General features: G+C 58.9%; 7 protein-coding genes across 7 annotated transcripts; 4 read left to right on the top strand and 3 right to left on the bottom strand.

Annotated features, from left to right (window-relative positions):
- Positions 1-507: 507 nt before the first annotated feature.
- Positions 508-3,273, top strand: PHSY_005075 (hypothetical protein; the record flags this gene model as incomplete). Its single annotated transcript, XM_012335686.1, has 1 exon — positions 508-3,273. The coding sequence occupies one exon, from the start codon at positions 508-510 to the stop codon at positions 3,271-3,273; it is 2,766 nt and encodes a 921-aa protein (XP_012191076.1).
- Positions 3,274-3,418: 145 nt separating this feature from the next.
- PHSY_005074 (hypothetical protein) lies at positions 3,419-4,219 on the bottom strand (the record flags this gene model as incomplete). The annotated part of the gene is made up of 1 exon (XM_012335685.1): positions 3,419-4,219. The coding sequence occupies one exon, from the start codon at positions 4,217-4,219 to the stop codon at positions 3,419-3,421; it is 801 nt and encodes a 266-aa protein (XP_012191075.1).
- Positions 4,220-4,468: 249 nt separating this feature from the next.
- PHSY_005073 (hypothetical protein) lies at positions 4,469-5,755 on the top strand (the record flags this gene model as incomplete). Its single annotated transcript, XM_012335684.1, has 1 exon — positions 4,469-5,755. The coding sequence occupies one exon, from the start codon at positions 4,469-4,471 to the stop codon at positions 5,753-5,755; it is 1,287 nt and encodes a 428-aa protein (XP_012191074.1).
- Positions 5,756-5,862: 107 nt separating this feature from the next.
- PHSY_005072 (hypothetical protein) lies at positions 5,863-12,939 on the bottom strand (the record flags this gene model as incomplete). Its single annotated transcript, XM_012335683.1, has 2 exons — positions 5,863-12,723; positions 12,916-12,939. 2 exons carry the CDS (start codon positions 12,937-12,939, stop codon positions 5,863-5,865), a joined length of 6,885 nt encoding a protein of 2,294 aa, XP_012191073.1.
- A 266-nt stretch (positions 12,940-13,205) lies between these two features.
- Positions 13,206-17,567, top strand: PHSY_005071 (ubiquitin C-terminal hydrolase; the record flags this gene model as incomplete). The annotated part of the gene is made up of 1 exon (XM_012335682.1): positions 13,206-17,567. One exon carries the CDS (start codon positions 13,206-13,208, stop codon positions 17,565-17,567), a length of 4,362 nt encoding a protein of 1,453 aa, XP_012191072.1.
- An 86-nt stretch (positions 17,568-17,653) lies between these two features.
- On the bottom strand, positions 17,654-19,096 carry PHSY_005070 (glutamate-cysteine ligase modifier subunit; the record flags this gene model as incomplete). Its single annotated transcript, XM_012335681.1, has 1 exon — positions 17,654-19,096. One exon carries the CDS (start codon positions 19,094-19,096, stop codon positions 17,654-17,656), a length of 1,443 nt encoding a protein of 480 aa, XP_012191071.1.
- Positions 19,097-19,436: 340 nt separating this feature from the next.
- On the top strand, positions 19,437-25,874 carry PHSY_005069 (hypothetical protein; the record flags this gene model as incomplete). The annotated part of the gene is made up of 1 exon (XM_012335680.1): positions 19,437-25,874. One exon carries the CDS (start codon positions 19,437-19,439, stop codon positions 25,872-25,874), a length of 6,438 nt encoding a protein of 2,145 aa, XP_012191070.1.
- Positions 25,875-25,959: the final 85 nt, after the last annotated feature.

The following is a 25,959-nucleotide window of genomic DNA, read 5'->3' as shown; positions in this document are numbered from 1 at the left end:
TACTTCTGTAGCACCGTCATCCCTCTGATTGTGGCGGACATTCTTGAATTTCAATTCTCTTGTAAATATTACACAGATGCTGTGTGTGGTGTAGCCATGTGCCTCTTGCGTCTTGAGTCTTGAGTCATTCGGCGCTGTTCGATGGGTCTTTGGGATCCGCGATACGCGCTCTCCACCGATAGCGGGCAAAAGCCAAATGGACCGAATTCGAGCCGAGACGACAGCCGTGGGTTTTGGGAAGAAATTCGGGCGGCAGCAGTGCACGGTGCAACCTTGTTTTTGCCAAGTTAAGCCGCGATTGGAAGAAATCCGGATAACTGTGGAAGCCAAGTTGCCGCGCCGAAGCCGAACAAATTGTTGGGGGTGCAGGGGTGCTTGTCTCATCACCATCAACAGATCGTCCATCGTTCTTTGCAGGAAGGCAAGCATTCCATCAGCCGTGGTGGATTGAATATAAGCTCGAGAGGAACTTTCTCGCATTTCGCGCACGAATCAGCATCGAGAACAATGGCCCATCTCTACCCACACCTCCGTCTGCACCAGGTGTTTGGAGCTAACACCGATGTCGGCAAGACCATCTTCACCACCGCCCTCTGCTTAGCCTCTTCCGCCCTGCCACTCTCCTCCAGCAAGGGAGATGCGCCACCACGGGATGTGTTCTCCGCACAAGGTCAGGGCGAGCAAGTGCACTACCTGAAGCCGGTTTCAACTGGGGCGCTGGATGATTCGGACGACGCGCACGTGTCGAGGTATGCGGAGCGGGTCAAGTATAGAACGCTGTACAGGTTTAGTGAGCCGGTGAGTCCGCATCTGGCGGTGGAGTTGGAGAGGAGGGCGAAGAGGGCGGAGAAGGAGGTGGGCGAGGGAGCGGGTGCGCCGAGCGAGGAGGATTTCGTCAGGGATGTAGGGGATTGGATCCATGCTGCTGCACGAGCAGAAGAGGGAAAAGCGGGAGTGGCGTATGTGGAGACGGCGGGTGGGGTTCATTCCCCCGGACCTTCAGGGCTGTCGCAATCGCATCTGTTGAGACCGTTGAGGCTGCCGACAATCCTCATCGGGTCGGCAGAGTTGGGCGGGATCAGCACGACGAGGTCTGCGTTCGAGTCGCTGTTGGTCGCGGGGTACGATGTGGATGCCGTGCTGCTGTTCCCTAGTCCAAGGTATGGGAACGTAGAGTACCTGACAAAGTTCTTCGCCGAGGAGCATGGCATCCCGGTGTTTGGCTTGGGAGGAGTTAGAGAGGACGGTGAATACGGCCCGCCTCCCGTCAAAAACGCGGACAGCGCAGCGGACAAACTCGCCATGACCCACTTCTACCGCACCCTCGTCCACGGCCACCCCTCACCCCCCACACCCGAACACACCCCCGGAGGCCTCTACAATGTCATCCGCCACCTCCGCTCCCAGCACACCTCGCGCATCGCCTCCCTTTCCACCTACGCCCAACGCACCCGCGACACCTGCTGGTGGCCCTTCACCCAACACCAACTCACTCGCACCAACCATGACGTGAACGTCATCGACAGCGCCCACGGCGACTTTTTCAGCATGCTCGATCAACGTCCGGGCGAGGAGAAGAGTTTGCTCCAACCGGTGTTGGATGGGAGTGCGAGCTGGTGGACGCAGTGTCTGGGACATGCACCGCAGAGGTTGGTGATGGCGGCGGCCAAGGCGGGCGGTAGGTATGGACATGTCTTGTTCCCGAACGGTACGCACGAGCCTGCGCTGCTGCTGTCGGAGTTGCTCACAGGGAAGAATTTGAAGGAAAAGCCGTCGCTGGAGACGAATCCGGGGTATGGATGGGCCGACAGGGTGTTCTTCTCGGACGACGGAAGTACGGGAATGGAGGTGGCCCTCAAGATGGCGGTGCAAGCATCGATCCAACGATACTCCACGCAGGTGGCTTCGTCCGAAAAGGCTGCGCAGAAGGCCAAGCCGGGTCAACAGGCTGGATATCGAGCGGGCAAACCGAAACAGGAGTGGGAAGTGCTGGGTCTCAAGGGAAGCTACCACGGAGACACGATCGGTGCGATGGATGCGTGCGAACCGTCGGTGTACAGCGAGGCGGTGCATTGGTACCGCGGAAGAGGGTTTTGGTTCGATGCTCCGACGGTGGAAGTGCGCGCTGGTGGCAAAGTCGCTGTCAGTCTGGCCGTGGAAGATAAAGATTTGGCCGACAGGATGCGTCAACGACACCTGCCGAAGCACCTCTCCACATCCAGCAGCAGCGACAAGTTGATCTTCGAAAACTCGTATGCCAACATGCAAGAAGTGTACGACGTCGACGCACGACTACGCAACAACGACCCGCTCGTCGAGTTCTACCGATCTTCGATCCGCGATCAACTGGAACAGCTCACGGTGCAGCAGCAGCGCAGGTTCGGAGCACTGGTGCTGGAGCCGCTGGTGATGGGTGCGGGTGGGATGATCTTTGTCGACCCACTCTTCCAACGCGTTCTCATCGATACATGTCGTCAGAGCGAGGATCTCTTCTCGCTCTCCGACGCGCCGCTGACTCCTCCACCGACCGCGAACCCCACCACCCGCAACAGGGCGGAAGGAGACTGGCAAGGCATCCCCGTGATCTTCGACGAAGTGTTCGCCGGTCTCTACCGTCTCGGCGTCTGCACACCAGCAACGACCCTCGGTGTGACGCCCGACATCTCGGTCCTCGCCAAGATCCTGACGGGTGGAATGGTACCCATGTCGGTCACCCTGGCGTCCAGCTCGATCTTCAAGGTGTTCAACCAGAGCGATAGCAAAGTCGACGCTCTTCTGCACGGACACAGCTACACGGCCCATCCCATCGGCTGCGCTGTTGCGCTCGAGACGCTCAAAGCGATCTCCGAGCTGAAGCAAGGCCAGGACTGGCAGAGATGTCGATCCGACTGGTCCTCCACCCTAAACGGAGTATGGTCTTTCTGGAGCAAATCCGCGGTGGCGAAATTGGCGGAACTGCCCAACGTAGATCACGCGATTGCCATGGGCTGCGTTCTCAAGGTCGCATTGAAGGACGGGAGTGGAGCAGGTGGGTATACGAGCACGGCGTCGGTGGAGTTGGTGAAGAAGTTGAGGTTTGGAGAGAACGCGACGCAGGGACATCCGAGCATTCCGGTGAAGGGTCAGGAGGAGGGCAAGTTGCCGTACAACGTGCACGCTAGGCCGTTGGGGAACGTGATCTATCTCATGTCGTCGTTGAACTCGCCGGAGAAGGTGTTGCGCTCGGCGGAGGAGATGCTGCTCAAGGCGATTGGAGAGGAAGCGGAGTTGTAGAGTCATGGACAGCAATCACACTTTCAAACAGACAAAGAGAAAGAGCAACTTTGCGATTCGACTTGTGTCGGTCTTGTGTCAGTGTTGGAACCGAGCTCTATGTTCAAACTCGACTCTGCATTTCTGTTATTTCTTGGTACCCCTCTCAACCATCGCCTCCATCATCATCGACCATCTCCACCAACACGTTCAACACCTTCCTCTGCTTATCCAGCTCCCTCTTGTCCCTCGTCACCTTGACCGCTGGCACGCCCGCCCTCTTCAACTCCTCCTGCTGGTTCCTCACGCACTCGTCCCACTGGCCCAGCATCTCCTTGCGTCTCCTTTCGTCCTCTGTTCTCCTCGCCTTGGGATTCGGGTATTGCTTGTCTGCTGTGGCTGCGAACTGACGGTATTCTTTGACGAGACGCTGCTCGAGATCGTGCTGTTGCCTGCGGAGGATTCGTATGCGGTTGAGGAGCGAGGTGTCGGTTGAGAGGGTGGAGAGGATGGGGAGTGCTTCGGAGAACGATAGTGCGGATAAGTCGCGTGGTTTTGGTGGTGAGGGAGATGGTGCAGGCTTGGGTTGGGGAGCCGGGACGGGAGGGGTGGAGAGGACGGGTGCTGAGGCGCTGAATGGGTTGAAGGAATACGGATCGAAGGGTTCATCCGATGATGCGGGGACGCCGTACTTGGATGACGTTGTGTTGTAGGTCCTTCTTCGTTGCGCTGCGTCTACTTCTGCATCGACTGGGGAGATTGGAGGCTGGACTGAGCTACTTGAAGTTGCCAGCGAGAATGGGTTGGATGAGTATGCCGAAGCTGCAGCGGCAGATGGAGGTGGTGGTGCGGCCGCCGAAGAGGACGAAGCTGGCGCACTGGAACTAGCATCCTGCTGTCGACGGAGAATGTCAAGCAGCCGCTGAACGCCGTGAGGATCGTCCCTAGTTTGACTGTTGAAATTCATTGTTTCCCCTTTTACCTGCTTATGAGGTCGATGCAGTCGTGGTCGAGGAGGTCAAGAAGAAACCCAACGAGCAGGGTCCATTGGCTTCCTCGTACACCTCCACAGCGCAGTGTCGTGCTCAAACCAAAAAATCCCACTTCCGACTTCCGCATGTTTCCCAAAAATTTCCTAGACTTCCTCTTCCTCTTCCTTTCTTCCTACTCCTCCTTACCCCTCAATCTTCACGAGCCACATTAAGACTCTTAAGCGATGCCGTCGAAACGCAAACGCTCAGGACCAGGCCTCAACAGGGATGCCCCCGCTGACTCGAATTCGGCGTTCAAAAGGTCCAAACCCGGCTACAACCAAGTCTACCGTATACCTTCGAAGAACATCTCCGGTCCAGGAATCTTTGTCACCTGTGTGCAGAGTAAGGAGCGCAAAGCCGCGTTGCAGTTCATCGACTTGCTGAATGAGGTAGCCGATCGTATCTATCCTGGTGTCGCTGCTCAGCCGTTGGAGGATCTGGAGGAGCAGAGACAGGAGAACGACAGCATGGACGACGCCGAAGGGGACGAGGACGCGATGAGGAACGGCGTTGCTTCTGGATCCATGCAGCCACGATCAACTGTCGAGCCGCCGGCGGACACGAAATCAAAAGAGCCTACAAAGGCAACCGTCGCAGCAGAAGAGGACGACATCGCAGCGCAAATCGCCGCCGAGCTCAAGGACATCAAATCAACCGAGAAATCCAATCGCAACCACTCGTCCAAATCTGCACCGCCCGTCCGCTTCAAATCCATCACCACCGACACCGAGTGCTTCCTCTTCGTCTCCGTTTCTCCACCATTCGACCCCTACCTCCTCGTGTACACCATCCTCCGCGACGTCGAGCTCTCCGGCGAACCACGCACCCGCTTCGTCCAACGCCTCACCCCCGTCACCACCACCTGTCCCGCCAACGCGACCGACCTCACCACCCTAGCCCAGTCTATTTTGCCCAAATACTTCTCCTCCAACCCTGCCGAGGCAAAGACGTTCAAAATCGATCCTCGCATCCGATCGCACGGCAAGCTGAAGCGTAACGACGTCATCCAGATCATCGCTTCGCAAATCCCCACCGCTGAACCAGAGGAGGAGGGTGGCGAGAGGAAACGCATCCACACTGCCAACTTGAACAATCCCGATCTGTGGATCGTTGCGGAACTAGTCAAGAATTCGGCAGCGATCAGCGTGTTGACGGAGTACGAGAGGTTCAAGAAGATGAACCTGCAGAGCGTGGCGTCGGCTGCGAATGAGAGGAGGGCGAAGGAGGAAGGCGGTGGTGCGGATAAGGTGGGTGGGGGAGAGGCCGAGGGGAGGATCGCTGCCAGTCTGAGCGCCAAGTCGGGCGTCAAGAGGGAACTGGAGGCGAAACCGACGACGGAGACAGAGACAGCATTGACAGGGGAGGGAATCGTTGCAGTGTCAACAACGCAGTCGGAGCAAGTGTCATCATCAGCACCAGACTCAAAAGCAGACGAAGAAGCTCAGATGTCCAACTTCCGCCTGTTCTAGCCTCCATGCATATCCACACATCATCACACCATCACCCCTTACGCAACAGACAAACAAATGCAATTGTAACATTCTCCTCAAACAAACAGCTCTTCCCCTCGCGCACTCTAGCTACCAAATGACTTGAGCGCGATCGAGCTCGCCGGTTGCTTGCCCGCCGCCGCTCCTCCCGCAGCACCCGCTGCACCAGCCGTCCCTCCCGCAGCCTGACCCAATTGAGCACGAATCGCACTCTCCAACAGCGCCCTCCTCTCCGCATCCAACGACGCAGTGGCCTCCTTGAACGCCGCCGCATGCTGTCCCGCCAGCGTGATCAGCTGTCGCACCGTGAACGTGTGCAGCTCTGTCACCGCATTCGGTGAAAGCAACACCACCAACGTCGGCAGAACGATAGCCAGTGCTTTTGCGCGGAACTCTCCCTCGATGGGAAGCACAGCGATCAACCCGGCAAACGTCTTGATCACATCCTCCACCGCCCCCTTGAGCAGCACCATCGCTCCGCTCGTTCCCGCCTTCGCCCCACCACCAGCGACCACCGGTCCAGCGCGACAAACAAACTCGATCAACCCCGGCAACAACTGCCCCACACAGTACAACAGCGCCGCATTACCGCGCGACGAAGCAAGCACCACCGTCCTCGCACAATTCACCGCCGTCAACCCCACCTCCTGCACCCCCGCCCCAACCTCCTGCGGCGTCTGCATCGACTGCTCCACCTCCTCCTCAAACTGCAGCAGCTTCTGAACGATCAAATAGCACGCATGCTCCGCCACCGCCTGCGACACCTTGACATTCACCGGGATCGACGTGAGCACCACCACCGTAGCCAAAAGACTGTTCTTCGTCTTGTTGAGCGCGATACGGCCATCACGCGTACGCAGGTCCTCGACGTGCTGCAGAGCTTGGGACAGAAAGCCGTGGATCGCGCGTTGCAGCACGTCGCTGTTGGGCTTGACCGATTTCGCAGAGCGCTCACACAGATCTTTGAGCGCGCCCAAGGATGGCGAGACGAGATCTTGCTCCGAGGTCTCGTCCTTGAGCATCTCGGCGTACGTGTAGAAGCCGACCGCGAACAGGTCCTCCTGCAGCGCCTTGGGATACAGACCGACAATGCCAATGTAAGCCGAATAGGCTACTCGCAGCAGAGCCGTCTTCTCCTCGACCGAGCCGCGCGTTGGGCGCACATTCTGCAACACGCAGACAACGACACGCAGGCATTGGCTCAGCTTGGCCTCGTTCGGCAGCCTGCCGGCTTCAGCCGCAGCCTGGTCGTCCGCAGACAGCAGCAGCTTACCGTAGGACGCAGCCATGCCGCCGATCGTCTCGAGCACCGACACCTGCACTGCAGGAGGTTCGGTCATGACCAGACGATACCACAAATTGCACAGCTCTGAAAACAGCGTATCTTGGAGCAGCGCTGAGCCGGCCACCTGCGGTCTGCTGAGAGACGTCATGGCACGCAGCGAGATGCGCATCACCGTGCTTTCGTGCAGCGACTCGACGCTGCTCGACGACCGAGTCGCCAGCGCTTCAAACGCCAGTCCGTACAAAACAAAGAAGAACAAGCACGGCTCGCTTCGAGCGTTGTTCGCCGTCGCACTCGAGGCCGTCGTGGCAGGTGCGGTCTCGCCATCCATTGCTGCCAGTGCGCGTGCGTCGCTATCGTGCAACAGACCCGTGACCGCCTGCATGATCGTGTACCACGAGCGTTCGTGATAGGGCAGCACCACCTCACGCGCCAGATCGGCATACTGCGAGTCAAGGCTGGCATTGATCGAAGGACCTGGACCGTCGGCTGCACCGCCTGCGTCCATCTCTGGGTCCGAGCGGATCTTTGCGTACTCGCGCAAGCAAGCGATCCAATAAGGTACGATGCGAGCTACGTGCGGCTTGACCACATCCACCAGATAGCTCTGCGTAGCGCTGGCCGTTTGCAGTTCGGCCCACGCCGTAAAAACGGCGATCTTGAGCATCGCATTGGCGTTTTGCGAAAGATCCTTGACGTCGCCCAGCTGGGTCATGCTAGGCTGCATGCAGCTGTCCAGCGCAGAGACGAGCTGCTTGAGGATTCGACCCATGCGACTCACCTCCTTGACCACACCGGAAGAGACAAAGACGGCACACACCTGCACCGCCGCTGCCAGCACCTCTGGCGTCGAGTCTGCCAAGAACGCCGGAGTCAATGCAGCCGCGATGGGCGCTTGATGTTGTTCCAAAAGGAGCGCCTCTTCGAAGTCCGGGTCGCGCGCCAGCTTGAAAGACTCGATCACGTCGCGCAGCACCACCAGACCTTCGAGACGGATCTCGATGTTGGCCGACGTGCTGGCAGTAAAGGCCATGCGGATGAGGTCGACGACGCGGTTGCTCATCAAAAGGCGGCGCTGCTGCGACGCTTGGCCCTTGGCGCCAGCTCCAGGAGGCGTGCTGAAGTGCTCAAGCTTGCCAGCCTGGCGAACTGTGACGAAGACCTGGTGCAGGCAGCGGAGCGCAAACAGCTGAGTACGCCAGCGGCTACCGCCGGTAGCGTTGAGTTTGACGAGGTTGGTCTCGTTGCCGAGATCAATCGCCGCCGCTTCCTCGTCCTGCAGCATGGTGGCGAGGCTCGGCAGCGCGTCTCTTCCCTTGCCCGTAGCGTCGGCTGCCGTTTGCCGCGGAGGCGCCGACGACATGATGCGTTGGCAAAGGTCGATCCAGCCGCTCGGCGCCAGATCGGCCGTCTTTTGCAACCAGCTCAGGATGACTTCGCGAGCTCCACCGAGTTTCGGATCCTCGTCGATCTGAGCAAAGAACTCTTCGACGAGCTGGTCGCCACCGATTCGGCTCATAGCAAGCGCCTCACGCTGCACGAGCTGGTAGAAGGCATTGATGGAAGCCAGCTTCAGCGTTCGCTGCTTGCCGGTGAGCTGCCTGTGCAGCTGCTGGATCCATTCGCCAACGTCGATGAAATCGGCAGCAAAGAGACCGTAGTGCTGCAGCGCCTTGGTCGACTCGACGACGACGCCGGGATCCGACTCGCGTGAAAACTCGGAGAGCAGACGATGGATGAGGCTGCGAACACGGACAGACTCCTGCAGATCGGGGCCAAGCACGCCGATGAGCGCATTGACGACGCGGCAGACGGCCTGGTGAGCAGGCAGGTCGGCGCGCAGATTGACGGAGCCGGCGCTGCCGCCTTCGGGCTCGTGCGTGTCGAGCATGTAGAGCTTGACGAGCATCCCAAGCGTGCTGGCGACATATGGGCTGTAGCTCAAGCTGGCCGAGTCGATGACGACGTGGAGAGCTTCCAGCGCGTTGTAGTGGACCGTCGGATGCGGATCGTTGGACAGCGACATGAGGACGTTGACGATGGTCTTGGTCAAGGGACCAGCAGCCAAGCCACCGACCTCCTTGTACACCGCGCCAAAGGCGAGTGCGCAGCCCGCTCGAGCGTCCGGATCGCGGTTGCCAACAATTTGGTCGACGAGGAATTGCACCTGGCTGGACAATGCCTGCGAACCAGCCACCGCAGCGAGTTTGCCGTATGCCTCGCTTGCAGCGGCGCGAAGCGCAGCGTCGGTCTGGAGGAGTGCATCCTGCAGCAGATCCTTGATGGACGAGCTGAGGCGATCGTTGTTGAAGCCGCCTGGACGCTTGCCGTTGGCACCTGTGCCGCCTTGCGTTGCGACTCTGAGCGCGCCCAGGATGGCGACCACGACATTGACCTGGATGGCCTGCTTGCGGCCAGGGTTCCTGTCAAGCTTGGTGGATTTGGTGTGAGCGAGCATTGTCTCGATCGCGACGACCTGAACTTCTCGCTCCTGATAAGGGAGGAGAGCGGTGAAGAGCTGGATGGCAGCATCGACCACGCCCGTCGCGGCAGGCGGAGACATGGCAGCAGACTCGCGAGGCTCGATCGTGGTGCCCGAAACGCCTGCATCCTGCAAAGACGCGTTCGACGTCGAGCTGCGCGGCGTCGAGTAGAGGAAGAGCTCATCGTGCTCCGTGGCGCCGAGGACGGGCCGCCTCTGCAGAGCGTCGAGCTGCGTTTCGACCAGATCGCGGTTGAGCAGATCCGGACGGGCGATAGCGTCGCACGCACGAAGAGCGTCGACAGGATCCGAGACAAAGGATTCGGAGTCGCGCTGTAGGCTGGTGACACCAAAGGCGTAGCCGTCTGCCATCTCCCAGACGCTCGTGAAATTGCCTGCGCTAGCCGCGATGGCTGCCTGAGCTGAGCTGCCGATGTACCGATCCGGATCAGCGAACGCTTGAATGGTGATCTTGAGCAGGCCGGACTGCATGGGCTCCATAGCCGGGTTGTGGGCGAGGACCGTGAGACACTGGAAGAGACGACGTCGCAGGAGTAACTCGCGATCGAGGAGCGAAGGCGCGTCACGATCTGCCACGGGTGTATATTCCTGCAGGAGATGCGGATTCTGGGCAGCAAAGCCGTCGACAAAGGCGAGCGTATTGCTCAGCAGCGCCACGATCCTCCTGGCCGTGTCGAGCGTGACGAGACTCGAGCCGTTGTGGAAGAGGAAAGCGAGGATGGCGGAGAGCGTGCATTCGCGCACGTGCAAGAGGAAACCCCACTCGGCGTCGGAACGGGTGGAGGGGCCCGGCGCCGTGTCCTTGGAAGTGGGCTTGGGCAGCGAGTTGCGCCAGAGGATGAGCAACTGAGGGAGATGAAGACGCACGAAGTTGGGACCCAGCGACATGAGCGAGCCTATCAGGGTCCATGCGACCGAGATCTCGACGGTGGAGACGTTGAGATCGTGGTTTCCGCTGTTCTTGAGCAGCTGGATGGCTAGCGAGAGCACCTTGGAGCTGATGGCGAACGAGGTGTACAGGGGCCGCTGCGAGATGACGCTGATGAGGGCAGCGAGACCTCTGGCGTGCCCGTTGGCACGCTTGGAGAGCTGGGTGATGCCGACAGAGCCGCCGCCGTTGGCGAGCGTGGTGAGATCGCGGTTGAGAAGCTCGAGGACGGCAGAAAGCGTGGGCGAGAGGTGGAGCGGCGACACCTGACACAGAGTCTTGAGGCACCACGACGCTTGGACCTGCACGGAATGGCTCGGATGGGCGAGGCAGCGGATGAGCGGATCGTAAGCGGCGTCGAGCACCTGCGGTGGTACGCTTCCGAGCTGAACGAGCAAGCCCGAGATCTCGGCCAGGGCGAGCGTCAAGGTGGTCTTGGAAGGTGGCTGCTGTTCCGGCATGATAGCAGGCCACTTCTTGAGGTAGTCGCGGCAGATGTCCTGGATGGCGATCACCTGCGCCTGTTCGCCGAGCATGCGCTCGCCCACGAGTTTGCGCAGGATGAGCGCGACGCCGGTGCGAACGTTGAGCACGTCGGCGTGCGTGAGGGACGAGCCGCGAGAATGGTTGGGGAGATCGTCGATGAGATGCTTGAGGATGACCGAGTAGTTGGCGTTGACCCAGGCGGAGCCCAGCGTCTCGAACAGCGTCGCGTAGACGTCGAGGAACGCCGCTCGTGCTTTTCGACCTGATGAACTACGCAGGAAGGGTAGCGAGAGCTGGTCAAGCATGCCTACAGGCGTCATCATGGCTCTTGGCGCGCTTGCCGCCGCCGCTGCCGCCGAAGGGGCCGTATCTTCATCGTCAGAATCGTCGTCTGCTGCGCCCTCCTTCTTCTTTTTGGACGACTTCTTGGCGAGAGCGGGCGCGGATGGGACCTTTTCAACTTGGGTGGAGGCGAGGAGGCCTGCCAGCATGCGGCTGAGAGCACGTTTGGTGACAAAGTCGGCGGATTCGATGGCTTTGAGAGCGGGCGAGACGAGTGCCTCGACCTCGTTGCGGGTGGAGATGAGCTCAGCATGGTGGGTGATGGCAAGAAGGCAGTCGGCACAGCCGCGCACCACAGCACCTGCGCGATCCGAGAGACCCTGACGTAGCGCCTTGATGAGATCCTTGCCGACCTGATCGCCCAAGCTCTTGCCGGCGACGTTGAGCGTCTTTGAAAGAGCCAGCAACGCATGATATCGGAGGATGACCGGGTGGCTGGACTGCTTGAACACCTTTTGAGCGAGGTTGATGATATCGTTGAAAAGGGACATGATCTGCTGGCCTAGCGAGCCGAACACCTCGCCGAGGATGTAGAGTGCGGCGACGCGCACCTCACGATCTGCTGTTTTGCCCTTGGCATCTTCGCCAGCAACACGGATGAGGTTCTGCAAGATATCGAAGAGGGAGCGGGAGTCGATTCGACGAAAGAGCACGAGGATGCAGCGGGCCAGCAAGCGCCGGGTGGGCCTTCCGGGACGAGGGATGGCCGTGTTTGCTGTGGTGGTGATAAAGTTGTCATCCGTTTTGGCGAAAGAGACGCTGGGACAGGCGAGTTTGAGGATGGCCGACTCGAAGCTGCTTTGAGCCGAGCGGATAGTCTCGATGTCGGCGTTGATGAGCGCCTCTTCTGCTTTGGATAGCCATTCGATGACGAAGATCTCGCCCTGATCGGATGTGGTGGCTGATTGAAGGCGTGCCTCATCGAGCTCCAAAGCTTCGCCGTATTGCGCCTGCGAATCGGCTTGGCCGCCAGTTCGTGGTGTGCCCGACATAGCAGCAGTGCACCTGGATCGATCTACGCTCGCAATGATTGGCACCGTCGGAGGCCAGCCGAAGGCGTGAGCTGCTTCAGGAGTATTGAGTTTGCAGGCTGCTGAGTTTGGGTGAGCTGCCTCCTGCTGAGTGCCGATGCGACGTGGGCGAAGAAGATGAGGGAGAGGTGTGTTCTTTCGGCCTCGCAGCCGACCCTGATCTTCTATCGCCAAGCTGGGCTCTCTGTCACGCGTGTCTGTGCCTTTTTCGACCCTGGGCCCGATCGGTCTAGTGCAGCCTCCTCCGAAGCCGCTGAGGCTCGCCCAAACGAATGCAACTTCATCGTTGTAGTTCGAGCTGCTACGCTTACCCTTGCATTCCGATATCAGGGAGCGTCGATACTGGTGCGTGACCCATGATGAAGTCAAGGTCTGTCGAGGCACCAAGAAGCTCGAAGCAACTCCCGATCTCTCTATTTAGAAGACGCAGATTTGTTCGACATGCACTGGCCTCCACACGGCGCTGCTCAGCAAGCGGTCAAGCCACGCTTCGCCGCGAAGCTTTATTCGGATTCGAATCCGAGAGCAGGCCTGTGACAGCTAAGAAAGAAACACACATGCAACAGGTCGTGGCTTGTAGCTGCGCATCCGGTCGACTCGCTGGCCCTTCCCTTCTCACCTCGATCCTTCCATCGATCGCCGCCCTTGTCTAACTGTCTGCGAGTGGATTCGCACAGCCTGCGCTATCGTAGCGCTTGCTCCCCGTGGCCAGCCTTCCTTGCCCGACGCCAACAGAGAGCGCGCTCAGTTCCTCTAGAACGAAACCATCATTATTGACGTATTGATGCAGCTCTGACCAGGTCCAGATCTGATCGTCGCCTTCATCTCGTTTATCTAGCTGCTCACCCGCCATCATGGGTGTGCAGCGAAGCGAATACGATCCCGACAGCATCGTCGACAATGTCACACGACCCAACGATGGAGCGAACCACGTTTACGGCGGCGTCGACGCGGCCTCTGCTGCTGTGGACCAAGATGAGGCTGTCGACATCACTATTGATGAGGACGACCACCAAAAGGTTTTTGGATCTCAGTCATCGGTGCCTCACGAGCTGCTACAACGTGCTGAACCCCCTCTACGCTCAGGAGCACTCGCAACGATAGCACGCACGGAAGACCTGCCTCCTTCTCCGCCTCCTTCCTACGACTCGGCTTCTCAGCCCTTGACAGATGCCGCATCCACCGAATTGAATGAAGTCGATTCCCCCCGCACCTACCATCTGCTGCTTCCGACCGCCTTGTACGAGTCTGGCCTCCTCTTCAACCCACAACTCAGCCAGAGCAGAGTCACTGTAGAACGCGACCCAACACCAGAAGCACCGTCCAGCCCGCCTTCGGTGGCTGCAGACTCCATCATCTCGTCGTCCACCGCTTCGTCAACCAGCACTGCTCCTGTCCCTACGCTCGCCGAGATCGAAGCGTGTAAACCACATCCAGACGCTCTCTTTGTCGCCGAAACGCTCGAGTGGAGGCTCGTCTTGGACCAATCCAGCATCTATCGCGCCTCACCCTCTTCGGCCCCTCACTTCGATGCAACCAATCTGTACGAAGCCTGCAACTTGAGTCCAGGCTCTGTCGTCATGTACGAGACGAAACCTGTCACGATACCGGCCAAAGACCAACGCAGCACCGTCCACCTTCTCCAACACTGGGATGCCGCCAATCCGGATGCGCCTCTCCCAGCACTCGAAGAGTTCAATGCCCATCGCTGCTATTTCACCGGTAAGCACCTCCTCTCAAGCCCCCCAGATCGCGTCGTCTCCATCGTCGATCGACAACTGCTCGCAGGTTTCAAAGAGAGTCGCGAAAACGATCCAGCCGTCGGCCTCACGGGACCAGAGTCCTTCCTCCGCGCCCTCAGCGTCGTCCTTCGTGTCATCGGCAACTACGTTCACGGCGAGCGACGAGGCGTTCCTACCACCAGCCCCTCGCTCACCCAAAAGCTGGGCTGGGATCACTTCTCACGTCAGATCTTCCTTGACCTGGGTTGGAAGCAGAGCACCATGCCCGACAGCCGCAATGCCATCCTGCCCCCTACGTCCGAGCTCGAGTCGTTTGACGACAACATCCACCTCCGACGCAACACTCGCGCCTGGCTCGAGCTGACCATCTGGCATGCCTTCCACATCGACCAGCTCCGCAAAACTCGTCCCAGCTCGCCCATCATCTCGGCTCCGGACAAGTTCGCCGTCGCTACGCGCGTCCTCATACGGCCCGCCTCTGAGTCGCTTGTTGAACTGATCGGCTGGCGTCAGGACCACCTCGATACCTCGTATAGAACCGAGCTCTCGACCTCCACACTCGAAGCCTTTTACATTTTGGGTGCGTCCAGCAACACCAGCGACCAGCTCGTCAAGTTTGCCTACCTTGTCAACATGCAGGCCAATCAGAATCGACGGGCCGTGGAGCTCTTTGCAGCTCTCGACGAGGTCTATACGTCTCAGCGCCGCACATCGCGCATTCTCGAAGAGCTAGTCACGTACGAACGAAGCCAGGGGCGCTACACTCCACGCGACGTCGATAAAGCCTACGAGCGACTACATCTCTCTGCAGCTCATCTCGGTTCGGACGTCGAGCGTCTTAGCATCCCGCACGATCTAATCGTCGACAACTACAAGGCGCGGGCGCGTGAGGTTCTGATCAACAGCGACACCTCCGAGCATGCTGCTGTCAAGGCTGCGCTGCGCGTCATCACCCTGCACCTCGACCAACCCGAAAGGCTGGTGCAGGCGCTGGACGAGGACGTCGATATGGACATTGACCAGGCGTGCAGCATGCTCGACGCCAACGCCGACATGGACGACTCGACGGTGCTGGCCATCTTTGACCTCTACGTCACGGACGCGCCCGCCCGTCGAGATGCTCTGCGTCATGCCCTGCGCGCCATCGCAGAGCACCGCAACAGCGACTACCTGCGACACTTTCTACGCACGGGCGAGAAGGATGCCTCCGTCTCCGAGTCTTGGCAGCAATTGCCGTCTGACAATCTTCCCGCAGGCATCGACAACATTGGCAACACGTGCTATCTCAACTCGGTGCTTCAGTACTTCTTTTCGATCACAGAGGTCCGCAACCGCGTCCTGCAGGCGGCGGCTACACTCTCTGCATCCAACGATGAAGTTCAACTCGATCTCGACATTGAACGCAGGGTGGGAGGCCAGCGCATCACTGCCCGCGACTGGCAGCGCAGCAGGAGATTCGTTGCTCAGCTCGGCGGGCTCTTTCATCATCTCATCCACGCCAACGCTCTGTCCGTGCGTCCTGAGAGGGAGTTGGCGTATCTGGCGTTGGTCTCGTCGCGTGCAGAATACTTGGAAGCCGAACTTAACCCCGCTCCTGAGCCAAGCTCATTGCCACCACACACCGACGGTCTTGTCAGTCCTGATGGCTCTGCTGTTCCTCCCAATGAGCCCGCGCCTTCAGACGATCGGAGCGATGGCGTTGTAGGTTCCGACTCGACACCGTCAATGGCGACATCCGATACGATGGACATTGCGCCAGACGAGCTCCCTCCGACGCAGATCGACCCGAAGCAAGGTCCACCGTCAGAGACCTTGACATCGGCGCCACCCTTGCCTCCTCGACCGACCCGCAGATCCACCATGCTCGATTCGACGTCAACAGCTCTGCCACCACCTGCAAGACGTAATTCGCTCATGCAGCTCGGCGCTCAGCAGGACGTCTCGGAATGTTTGGACAACTGCATGTTCCAGCTCGAAATTGCCTTGGCCGCAAGCGAGGCCGTGAGAGGCAATCCGGAACCCTCCTCGGAACAAACGATGGATGTCGATGGCAGCGATGAAATGAAACCGATGACCGGCACAGCTGACCACACCCAGCACGATGATCTGCTCACAAGGCTGTTCCTCGGCAAGACGTGCCAACGCATCGAAGCAGACACCATCCCCAGCGCCAGCGCCAGCAACAGCAGCGATCAATCAATTTCTCGACCGGCACAGCCGCAGAAGCAACCAAGCACACACATCAAGCACGAAGTGTTCAAGATTCTGCCTATCGATGTTCTCGAAGAAGGACGCGACATCTACGACGGCTTTGACGGATTCTTCGACTCGGACACGTTTGTCGCCACGTCGGGTGCCGTACAGCGCCGGTCGGTGACGTTGCTCTCCGCTCCTCCGCTGCTGCAGATCCAATTACAGCGCGTCCAGTATGACCGTGTCACGATGAGGGCGTTCAAGTCGCAGGCACACCTCGACATGCCCGAGACGCTCTATGTCGATCGGTACATGGACTTGGATGAAGATGAGTCCGGCAACGCAGCACGCATCGCAAAGAGGCTCGACTACCAGGCGAAGCGCAAGAGGATCGAGGATCTGCGTGCAAAGCTGGCAGCATGCAAAGATGGGCCCAATTTCCACCTGACGCAGACACTCAGTCAGGCGGCAAATGCCGTGGAGGAGCTGGCTAGGTTGCCGTCTTTGGCTGATATGGCTACACAGCTCAAGGACATCGAACGAGAGGGTGCTCAGCCTGAGGCTGCAGAGCCGGCACCTCTGTCTCCTAGATCTCTGGCGAAACAGGCTGCTTCCCAAGTAGACCAGCCTGTCGTCGCAGTGGACAGCGACGTCGCTTCGCAGATCGCAGCCGAGGACTCGACGAGCGCATATCCCGCAGCTCTGTCCACCCTCATCGATCCTGGGTTCGCGACACTGCTGCGAGACGAATCAAAGCTTCTACGCGAGCAGGTCAAGCAAGCACAGAACGAGATCAATACGCTCAAGACCGAGATGGCGTCGATCTGGGCGGACGAGCGGCGATACTCGTATCGGCTGGTGGCAGCCTTTATGCATCGCGGAGAGGCTTCGCACGGGCATTACTTCTTGAACCTGCGCGGCGGTGGCGCAGATAGCAAGTGGTTCAAGTACAATGATTCAGCGGTGAGCGAGACGTCGTTGGATCAGGTGTTGCGGGATCGATCGGGTGCTACGCCGTACCTGGTGACGTATGTGCGGGAAGACTATGTGCGTTTGATCGATCCGATCTGCAGATCGATCGAGGGGCAACAAGGCAGCGTGGAGGTGCAGCAGGGGAAGGTGCAGCAGGAGGCAGTCGAGGGGCCGGACGCTGGTGATGGAGGGGTAGGTGAAGCGATGGAGGCGGAAGCAGTACAGATTGCAGCGAGTGCAGGTGCGAAGGAACACCAGGCGAATGTCCTGGAAAGTCCAATCAAGCGGGCTCGCACAGATGACCTTTGAAAGGCATCACTTTTAATCAGCACCACAATTCCACAGATCTTATGTGCGTTTGCGAGTGCAAATTTGCTTTCCAGACGAGGCGACAACTAGTCGCTTGATACAAACACGATGTAGCCCTTGTCGGCGAGGACACCTCTGTCCCTGATCAAGGTTGTGTACTTCAACGCCCACTTTGGTCTGAGCTGTTTGCCATCCTCTGCTTTGACGGGCAATTTGTCTTTGAACTCGTCCATCAATGCAGGCAAGGTTCGTTGCGGTAGGACGTCTTTGCGGTCGGAGTGAGCGACGAGCTGGATACCCATTTGAGAGCAGTACTGATCGAAGGAACGATCGAAAGCACAGGGGTCTTGTTTGACGTTGATGGAGACGAGACGTGGACGACGTGCGGTGCTGACCAGGGAGTATTCCATGTTCCAGAAGGATGTGATGCCGTTGTTGGTGGAAGATGAGGGGACGTCGGAGGTTGCGAGTTGTGGGTGGGATGTGGAGAAGGAGGGTTGGGTGGATGAGGTGGAGAGGGGGATTGCGGGAGAGAAGAGGGGCATCGATGGTGGTTGGATGGGCGGGGAAAGGGAGCCAAGCAGGAGCTCGAGGTTGGTGGGAGATACGTCGGATAGACCGAGCGAGAACAGTTGCGGATTTTGCGAGACGTGCGACCAGATGTCTCGCACCGAAGATGCCCAGGATGTTTCTCCATTGGATTGTTCCGAGGTGGAAGGATCGAGCGACGATGAAGAGTGCTTGTGAGGTCGCGAGTCGAGATCCAAGGTGGGGAACGAGAGGACCAGCGTATCAACGGTGATGATCCCGGTGGTCGACGTGAGCCGTGAGAGCGCATCGTCAACCAGGGAAGGCGAGAGGTCGTGCGGATCGAGGAAGAAGAATTTGGCCGTGATCTCGTATGAGCTTCGAAGATCTGGAGAGCAAGGGTCGGCGATGGGATTGGTGATGGTGGCGGGATTTGGGAGCGACAGCGTTGCGGACGAAGGTTGCCAGTGGTACGAGATGTACGGTCGCTCTGGATCGCCTGTCGGGAAGAACCCCTTCTTGACCTGCGATCCAGAAGCGACTGCTGGTGTAGATGCACCATTGGCGGTGGAAGACGATGCCGTGGGCATCGTGGCTAGCGGACCACATCCCGAATCAGCACCCGAGTTGGACGACGAAGGTGTGTAATCGTCGGGATGGCCATCGAGAGCAAAGTGAAGCGTCTGATGAATTGCATGGGCGAGCTCGCCGTCGGCTGATGGCTTGAGGGAGCGCGAGACGTCGTGCGTATGGATGTACAGCGAGCTGAAAGGCGCCGTTTCCTCCGCTGACGGAGGGGCCGAGCTCGTTGTTGTCGCCATGATGTGTGTGTTTGTCTGTGTGGTTGTATGGCAAAGCGTCGGAAGCTCTCCGGATGCGAAAAGAGGCGAACGAGGGAGAGCGGCAATGCAAGCCATGTGGGACGGTAACTGTGATTCAGCTGCTCTGTCCAAGCTCGGTTCCGTTGAAGCCCGGCGGTCGCAGGATGTGAGCGGAAGCATTGCTAACATGTGCGAATTTATTTTAGCGACGACCCTGAACGCCGATACGCACGGCCGCTGTGTGGCTAACTAGTCAGTGTTAAGCGACATTCGAGATCGCGTTCCCGAAGTCGAACCTCCACGCTTCCATGACAGCCGAGACAAGCACACTCCTACTCCATCCCATCCCTTTTGTCCATCCATATCGCCAAAGGTCATCTTGCACTTGCTCGCGGATCAAGATGGAAAGCCGCGACCGCTGTCAATTGCTCCGATAGGCGAGTCTCACCGCCCATTTCCTTAACACGATCGATTCCGTCGAGGTTGCAGCGTCGACACCTTCATGAGCACAGCCGCAGTCATGGAGCGCAACAACTCTGCCGACTCAAACCCTTGGGGCGAAGAGCCATCGTACGCTCAGCGTCTCACATCTTATCACGCTCAACAGGATGCTGCCTACCAAAAACAAATGGACGACGTCCTCGCATCCCCTGGAACACCTCGACCGAGCAACTTGCACGGCCATGACACCAGTAACGGCATCGCTGTCAGCGGCAACCGCGAGCATGAGGAGGACGAAGAGGATGATGACGACTTCGTCTACGATGGCATCGATACAGCACCGGCCGCATCTTCTGGATCTACGCCCGATGACAGCATCGTCTCGAGCGAGATGAGCTCAGACACGTACAGCGCCAAGCTCAAGGATATCCTGGGTAGCGACGATGGCCAAGTCGAGCAAGACCAAGATGCTCAACAATCCGTCGAAATTCCCACCCGTCCTTCGGTGACCTCTTCATCTTCGCCAGCCACGCAGAGAGGGCTCATTCTCCATCATGACGCTGACACGGTCTCCAACACCACTCCACGCTACGCAGAAGAAGCTCTCAGCGACGCCGAATCCTCGTTCAGATACCCGCACCCGCTGCCAAATGATGTCAGCTTCGACACGAGATCCGCTACCTCGTCTCAGCGACAGCGTCTCCCATTTCATCCCTCCTCTTCGCGCATCTTCACCTCCAGATCCACCTCCGGCACCGGTCTTTCACAGCTGCGCCAGTCCAACACAATGACATCTGCATCTACACCGCAGCGTCCACAGGCTTACCCCTCGCTCTCGCGTTTGCGTGCTTCTGTCGGCCGCGCTGCGAGCGCCTCCCTCTCCTTACCAAAGTATATCCACGACGGATCTGGCGCATCGTCAGGCGACGTCCCTGGCACACCTTCACTCCTGGCATCCCCTCGCAAAGCACGCTCACCTTTGCCGTTCGAGTTCACAGCAAACGGTCTTGCTGCAACAGCAGGCGCAGCTGCCCATTCATCCAAGGATGACGATGCGAGTCGCTCCGCCATCGCAGAATCGTCCGTGACGCAGCGTTCGAGGCAAAGCTCCTTCTCCACAAGTGTCAGCGGGTCGATCGTTGGACAGCACCAAAAGCGTCGCCGTGCGCGCCCATCCTTTCCGTACGGCGGCACTCTCACCGGCGCGCTCTTGCCGACTTCACAGAGCGCCACTTCGCTGCTCAGCGATCCCGCCTCCTCCTCTCTCTCGGCACACCGTCAGAATTTTGGTCACAATGTTGTGCTCGGAGGTGGGACCGATCAGAACAGCGAAGCTTCGACCTCCCAGCACAATCTCAAAGAGACGCTGTCGAACGAGCGCAACGAGTACAGCCGCGACTTTGTCAAGTGGTCCGCATTGCGGCGCATCATCGCCAGCGCAAGGACCGATCCAGGTGCCGTCGAACCCGTCCCTACAGTGCTCGCAGTAGCTGGCGGTCTCATAGCTGTAGGCACTCGGGGAGGAAAGACAATCACCTGCGACTTTGCGCAGGATCCAGTAGCCTCTTGCGGGCACGATGGAGGATCTCACGGCGATGCTGTCACCGCTCTCGCCTTTTCGTCGGACCACTCATTCCTCGGCGTCGGCCATGCTTCCGGCAATGTCTTCCTCTACGACCTCTCCAACCCCACGCGTGCTGCGCGGCACGTCCCCCCCGTTCCCTTGTCTTCGGTCAAATCAGGCAAGAAGGAAGGTCATCTTTCCGGCTCGGCAATCGTTCACATTGGCTTCATCGGTCTTCGTCATACCGCCATCGTGACCGCCGATAGCAAGGGCTTGGCTTTCTACCACGCTCTCGGCAAGATCCTCGGCGTCAGCTCAAACGATACGCTCCGTCTGCTCGGAAAGTACCCGCAGTACGAGCATGAGGACGAACTTGGCCTGGGAGACGCCAAGAAGCGCAACACCATCTTTCAGCTGAGCCCATTACCGCTCGGATCCCGCCAACACGCTGCCGACGATACCAGCTTCATCGCCATGATCACACCGACCAAGATGGTGCTGGTTGGTCTCAAGCCTTCACCGCGAACGTGGTATCGCAAAGTCAATCGAGCGCAGTCGGCAGAGAAGCAGAGCGTTGCAGCGATCGTCCAAGATCAGTCCGAACAAGAACCAGGCTGTCTAGCCTGGTACCCGGCATCTACCGAAACTGATGGCAAGCGCAGGCGACAGACCAATCCCATCCTCGCATTCTCATTCGGCCCCACGCTTCACCTCCTGAGACTCAAGGTCAAGAAGGTGGAGCAGCGACCGGATCCAAGAGCCACCCGTAACGCGAATGGCGCAGGAGCAGCTGTCGTGGTCGAAGAAGTCGATCCGATTGAGCTCACCGGCGAGGATGGCATCGACGAGCCAGACCACATTGTCGCACTTCAGTGGTTCAGTCCCGATCTGCTGATGCTCACCACCAAAACGGGTCTCGCGCTCTTCGATTGTCGCGCCGGCAAGGTGACCGAGCGCATGAGGGGCGGCAGTGCATCGGCGATTCTGGCGAAGACCGTCGAGCAGCGATATTACGATGCCGTACTGCTTGGCAAGCCGTACGATCCACACGCTGAGTTGACGGATGACCATGCCGCGTCGGATGAATCACAACACCCGCGCTCATGGGCCTTGAGCCACAGCATACGAATCTCGAAAGGCCGCAGCTTTTTCCTGACTGATTCCGATCTCATCGTCGGCACTCTCCTCTCCTGGGCCGACCGACTGCTTCTGTACGTCTCCCAGGGCGATTTCCTGTCAGCAATCGAGCTGGCCACTCTCTTCCACCAGGGCAAATATCTCGGTTCGGCCGTGGGTCTCCCCTCCGATCCCGTCGATCGCACACTTATCGTCGCCGCCAAACTCCGCGAGCTCATGCTGGCCTCTGCGGAGTATGCCTTTTCGCCAGACCGGCTGACCGATGATACGCATGTAACACCGGACGGGCGCGGCGTCGACCGGACGTCGCTCTTTCAAGGCCTGGCTCGCGTGTGTGCACGAGCCTGTCTATCGCTCGGAGACCTCGATTTTCTCTTCGACACACTGTACGACAAGTACGAGGAGAACGGCATCGAGGCCATCTTTGTCGGCCAGATGGAAGACTTCATCGTGTCAGGGGAGCTTCGTACCCTGCCCATTCCAGTCGTGCAGAGGCTCGTTGCATTCCGCCGAGATAGGCAGGAGTACGCGCAGGCCGAGCGTATCATCTGGCACGTGGATCCGAAATCGCTCGATCTGGACCAAGCGCTGTCGCTGTGCTTGGACAGGAGGCTGTACGACGCCTTGATCTACGTCTTTAACGCTGCTCTGGACGACTATGTCTCTCCGATCATCGAGCTGTTGCATCCGCTGAGGCGAGCGGTAGCTCGTCGGAGAGAGGCGCACCAGCAAGGCGGCGCGATGGACCTACTTCAGGCGAGCGCCGATCCCTACGCCCACATCCGCGTCACCGAGGCGGCAGATCCGCAGCTGTCGGGTGCAATGCAGGATTGGGATGCCGAGGAGAGGGATATCGAGGACGCCTATCGCGTCTACTCTTACCTCTCAGTCCTGCTCACCGGCAACAGATACCCCAGCCAGGAACCTTTCGAAGAGGTGCTGCAGGCGAACAAAGCCAAGAGTTCCATCTATTCCTTCGTCTTTTCAGGCAGTTGCACACTGTGGCCTCCCGGTCTCGGCGGAAAGCTAGTCATGTACGGCCTGAACGACGACGCAAGTGTCAGCGATCCGCGCAATCAGGGCAGCGATCAAGGACAGGACGCAGATCACGAGCCGATCTATCCATACTTGCGCCTGCTGCTTAAATTCGATGCAGAAGCGTTCCTAGACGCACTCGATCTCGCATTCGAAGACGGCTTTCTTGACGACGAAGATGTAGTAGGCAAGCGCGTGAGCAGGCAGCTCGTGGTAGATGTCCTGCTCGAGCTCAGCAACGCAAGAGATTCTGATGCTGCTCGCTTGCAAGATACCAAGTCGCCCGAGTTGCCGCTGGTAGCACGCATCTTTGCTCACATTTTCATCGCGCGCAATGCGCCCAAGTATCCCCAGTTCATCTCTCTCTCGCAGCAGAACGTCGATCTGCTCTTACGCTCCCTCGCGTCGCCTGGAAGCAGCGACGTCATTGCGGAAGAGGAAGTGGAGGTGGTCGAGTCGACACACGAGGACCGAGAGCTGGCAGCCGAGTGCCTCCTGTCGCACTACAAGCCGCGCTTCGATGACAGCTGGTTGGACACCTTCGAGCGAGCCTCGTTCCACCGGATTCTGCGATCGGCTCTCCGCCAGGAAAAGAAGTGGGATCGATTGCTGGTAATGTTTCTGCGACAGCACCTGCATACGGAGACATCCTACCCCGGCGGACCACATGGTGAAGCCGAGGTCAAAACGCCGGGTGGAGATGCGTTCGCCCACTTGGAAGAGGTGCTGTTCAATGCGGCTCGGAAGGACACGCCGGAAAGGCAAGTGCTTCAGGGTCGATTGCACGAGCAGCTTGCGGATCACATTATCGACCTTCTCGATCTCGATCCGCTCAAGACGGCAGGCTTGCTCGACAGGTTCTTCCCGGACAAGCATGAAACGGTACTGCAGCGCTTGGAGCAGTTGGATGAGAAGAGGCTGTTGCTGTATCTGCGCTGTTTCTTCGAGCCTTTGCAGGTCAGCAAGGAAGCTGTCGCTCGAGGACCTTTCGCAGATCCTGGCGACAATGGATCCGGTGACTGGACCATGAATGTTGCGCACGACGACGCTGTCGCCACGTCTTACAATGCAGACGTAGGTCGAGCGGACCCGGAACACCTTTCGAGCAAGCAGAGGGACATCTTTGTCGACCTTTTGTGCCGATACGACCCTGATGCAGTGGTGCGCAATCTGGACGCGAAAGGAGCCGACTACTTTGACCTGGAGCGCCTTGTTCGCGTGTGTCGCAACAGCGGAACGGCGATCGATGGAAGCAGGGTCGCGACCAACAGCGATGCGGTGCTGTGGGCGCTCGATCGACTCGGACGATCAAGGGATGCTTTCGAGGAGCTCGACACGGCATGTGCACGAACCGCTGACTCGCTGGTCTACATTTCGTCTACTGATCCAAACGGTGACAATGCAGTGCAAAGCATCGCCGACGAATTGCTTGGAGATGCCAGGCGCTGCGTCAACGTCGCGGTTCGCTTGTGCATCGAGCGTGCCAATGCTTATGGCGGAGTCGAGGAGAGCGACGATGAGAATGTCGGTGCGAGGCGGAAGGTCGGTCGAGCAGAGGAGCGCTTGGACACGGACGAGGTGTGGTATCGGCTCCTGCGAAGTCTCGTTCGTCTCGTCCATGATGTTGCGCATCTCGACGCTGCTGACGGTCGCAAAGGCGAGCACGCGGAGGGACACGCGTCACGACCCAAGAAGTTGCTCGACGGCGTCCGAGACATTGTTCAAGATACACTTTCGGATCTCATCTCGTCGACTGCAGCTGAAGCCGTCTCGTTTCCCGCGCTCTTCCGCCGCCTGACTGGATCCGGTGACAACTCAAAGTCCAACAAAAGCGGGACTACAAAGTCTGCGGCTGGTGGAGCCGAATACTACGCCGAGATACGATCTGTACTGGACGGCATGCTTTCGGCCTACCACTTGCGTTCGGAACTGCTGGCGATCACCAACAAGTTGTTTGACCGGGACACGTTTCATCAGTTCCGGCGCTTGCATGCGCAGCGAAGGCACGGATGGCGACCTGCGGGTGGAGCAAGCACGCGATGTGCCGGGTGCGACGTGCTCGTGGTAGGGACTCGACGTGGCTCAAGCGCGCAGCGTGCAGCGCAGCGCAACGGCACGAACGTCGTCGTCGGCTCACCAGAAGTAAGCAAGGAGGCCGAAGTGGAGGATCTCCGGCGCAGAGCGTACCAGCCATCGCGCAGTGCCTCTTTCACATCTGCCAACGGCAGTACACCGCTGGGATCGATGCTGACGCCGTCGTCGGCATCGCTGCTGCAGACGAATCGACGTCGGGCCAAGTCTCCGTACGACGAGAAAGCCGCGCCGCTCGCATCGCCGCGCATCGACAAGGGGAAAGGTGTGGTTCGATCCGCCTCTTCCGAGTTTTCGCAGGCGAACGGCGATGGAGGTGGAAGCTCGAGCCGTCGATACGCGAGCGAAGGCGGAGAGGGGATGAACGAGATGGATGGTTATTTTGCGAGCGAAAGCATGGATCGTCGGTTGTCTCTGAATGGAAGAAGGAGCAGCGGGATTATGACCAGGTCGAATTCCACGGCGAGCAGTGTTGTGCTGCGGATCAACGATAAGCCGGAGGAGGCGGAGGAGGAAAACGCGGAGGATGCGGATGGTACGATTACTCAGGAACAATTTGCACCGACGGAAGAAGAGGATGCGAGTTTGGGAGAAGGCGAGGCGGGAGGTGCGGTGGAAGGGGAAAGGATTGTGGTTCAAAAGTGCGGGTTGGTGTATCATGAGAGTTGTTGGGTGAAGATGCACGGGTGATGAGGTAGCGGATGGTAGCTATTGCAAAGAAAGCAGATTTTCCGATTCCGTGATGTGGTGAATTTTGTACACGTTTGATGAACAG

This window comes from Pseudozyma hubeiensis, assembly GCF_000403515.1.
Source record: "Pseudozyma hubeiensis SY62 DNA, scaffold: PHS47, whole genome shotgun sequence".
NCBI classification, from domain to species: Eukaryota; Fungi; Basidiomycota; class Ustilaginomycetes; order Ustilaginales; family Ustilaginaceae; genus Pseudozyma; species Pseudozyma hubeiensis.
The sequence above is the reverse complement of the archived record's forward strand: the minus strand, read 5'-3'. Positions and strand labels throughout refer to the sequence as shown.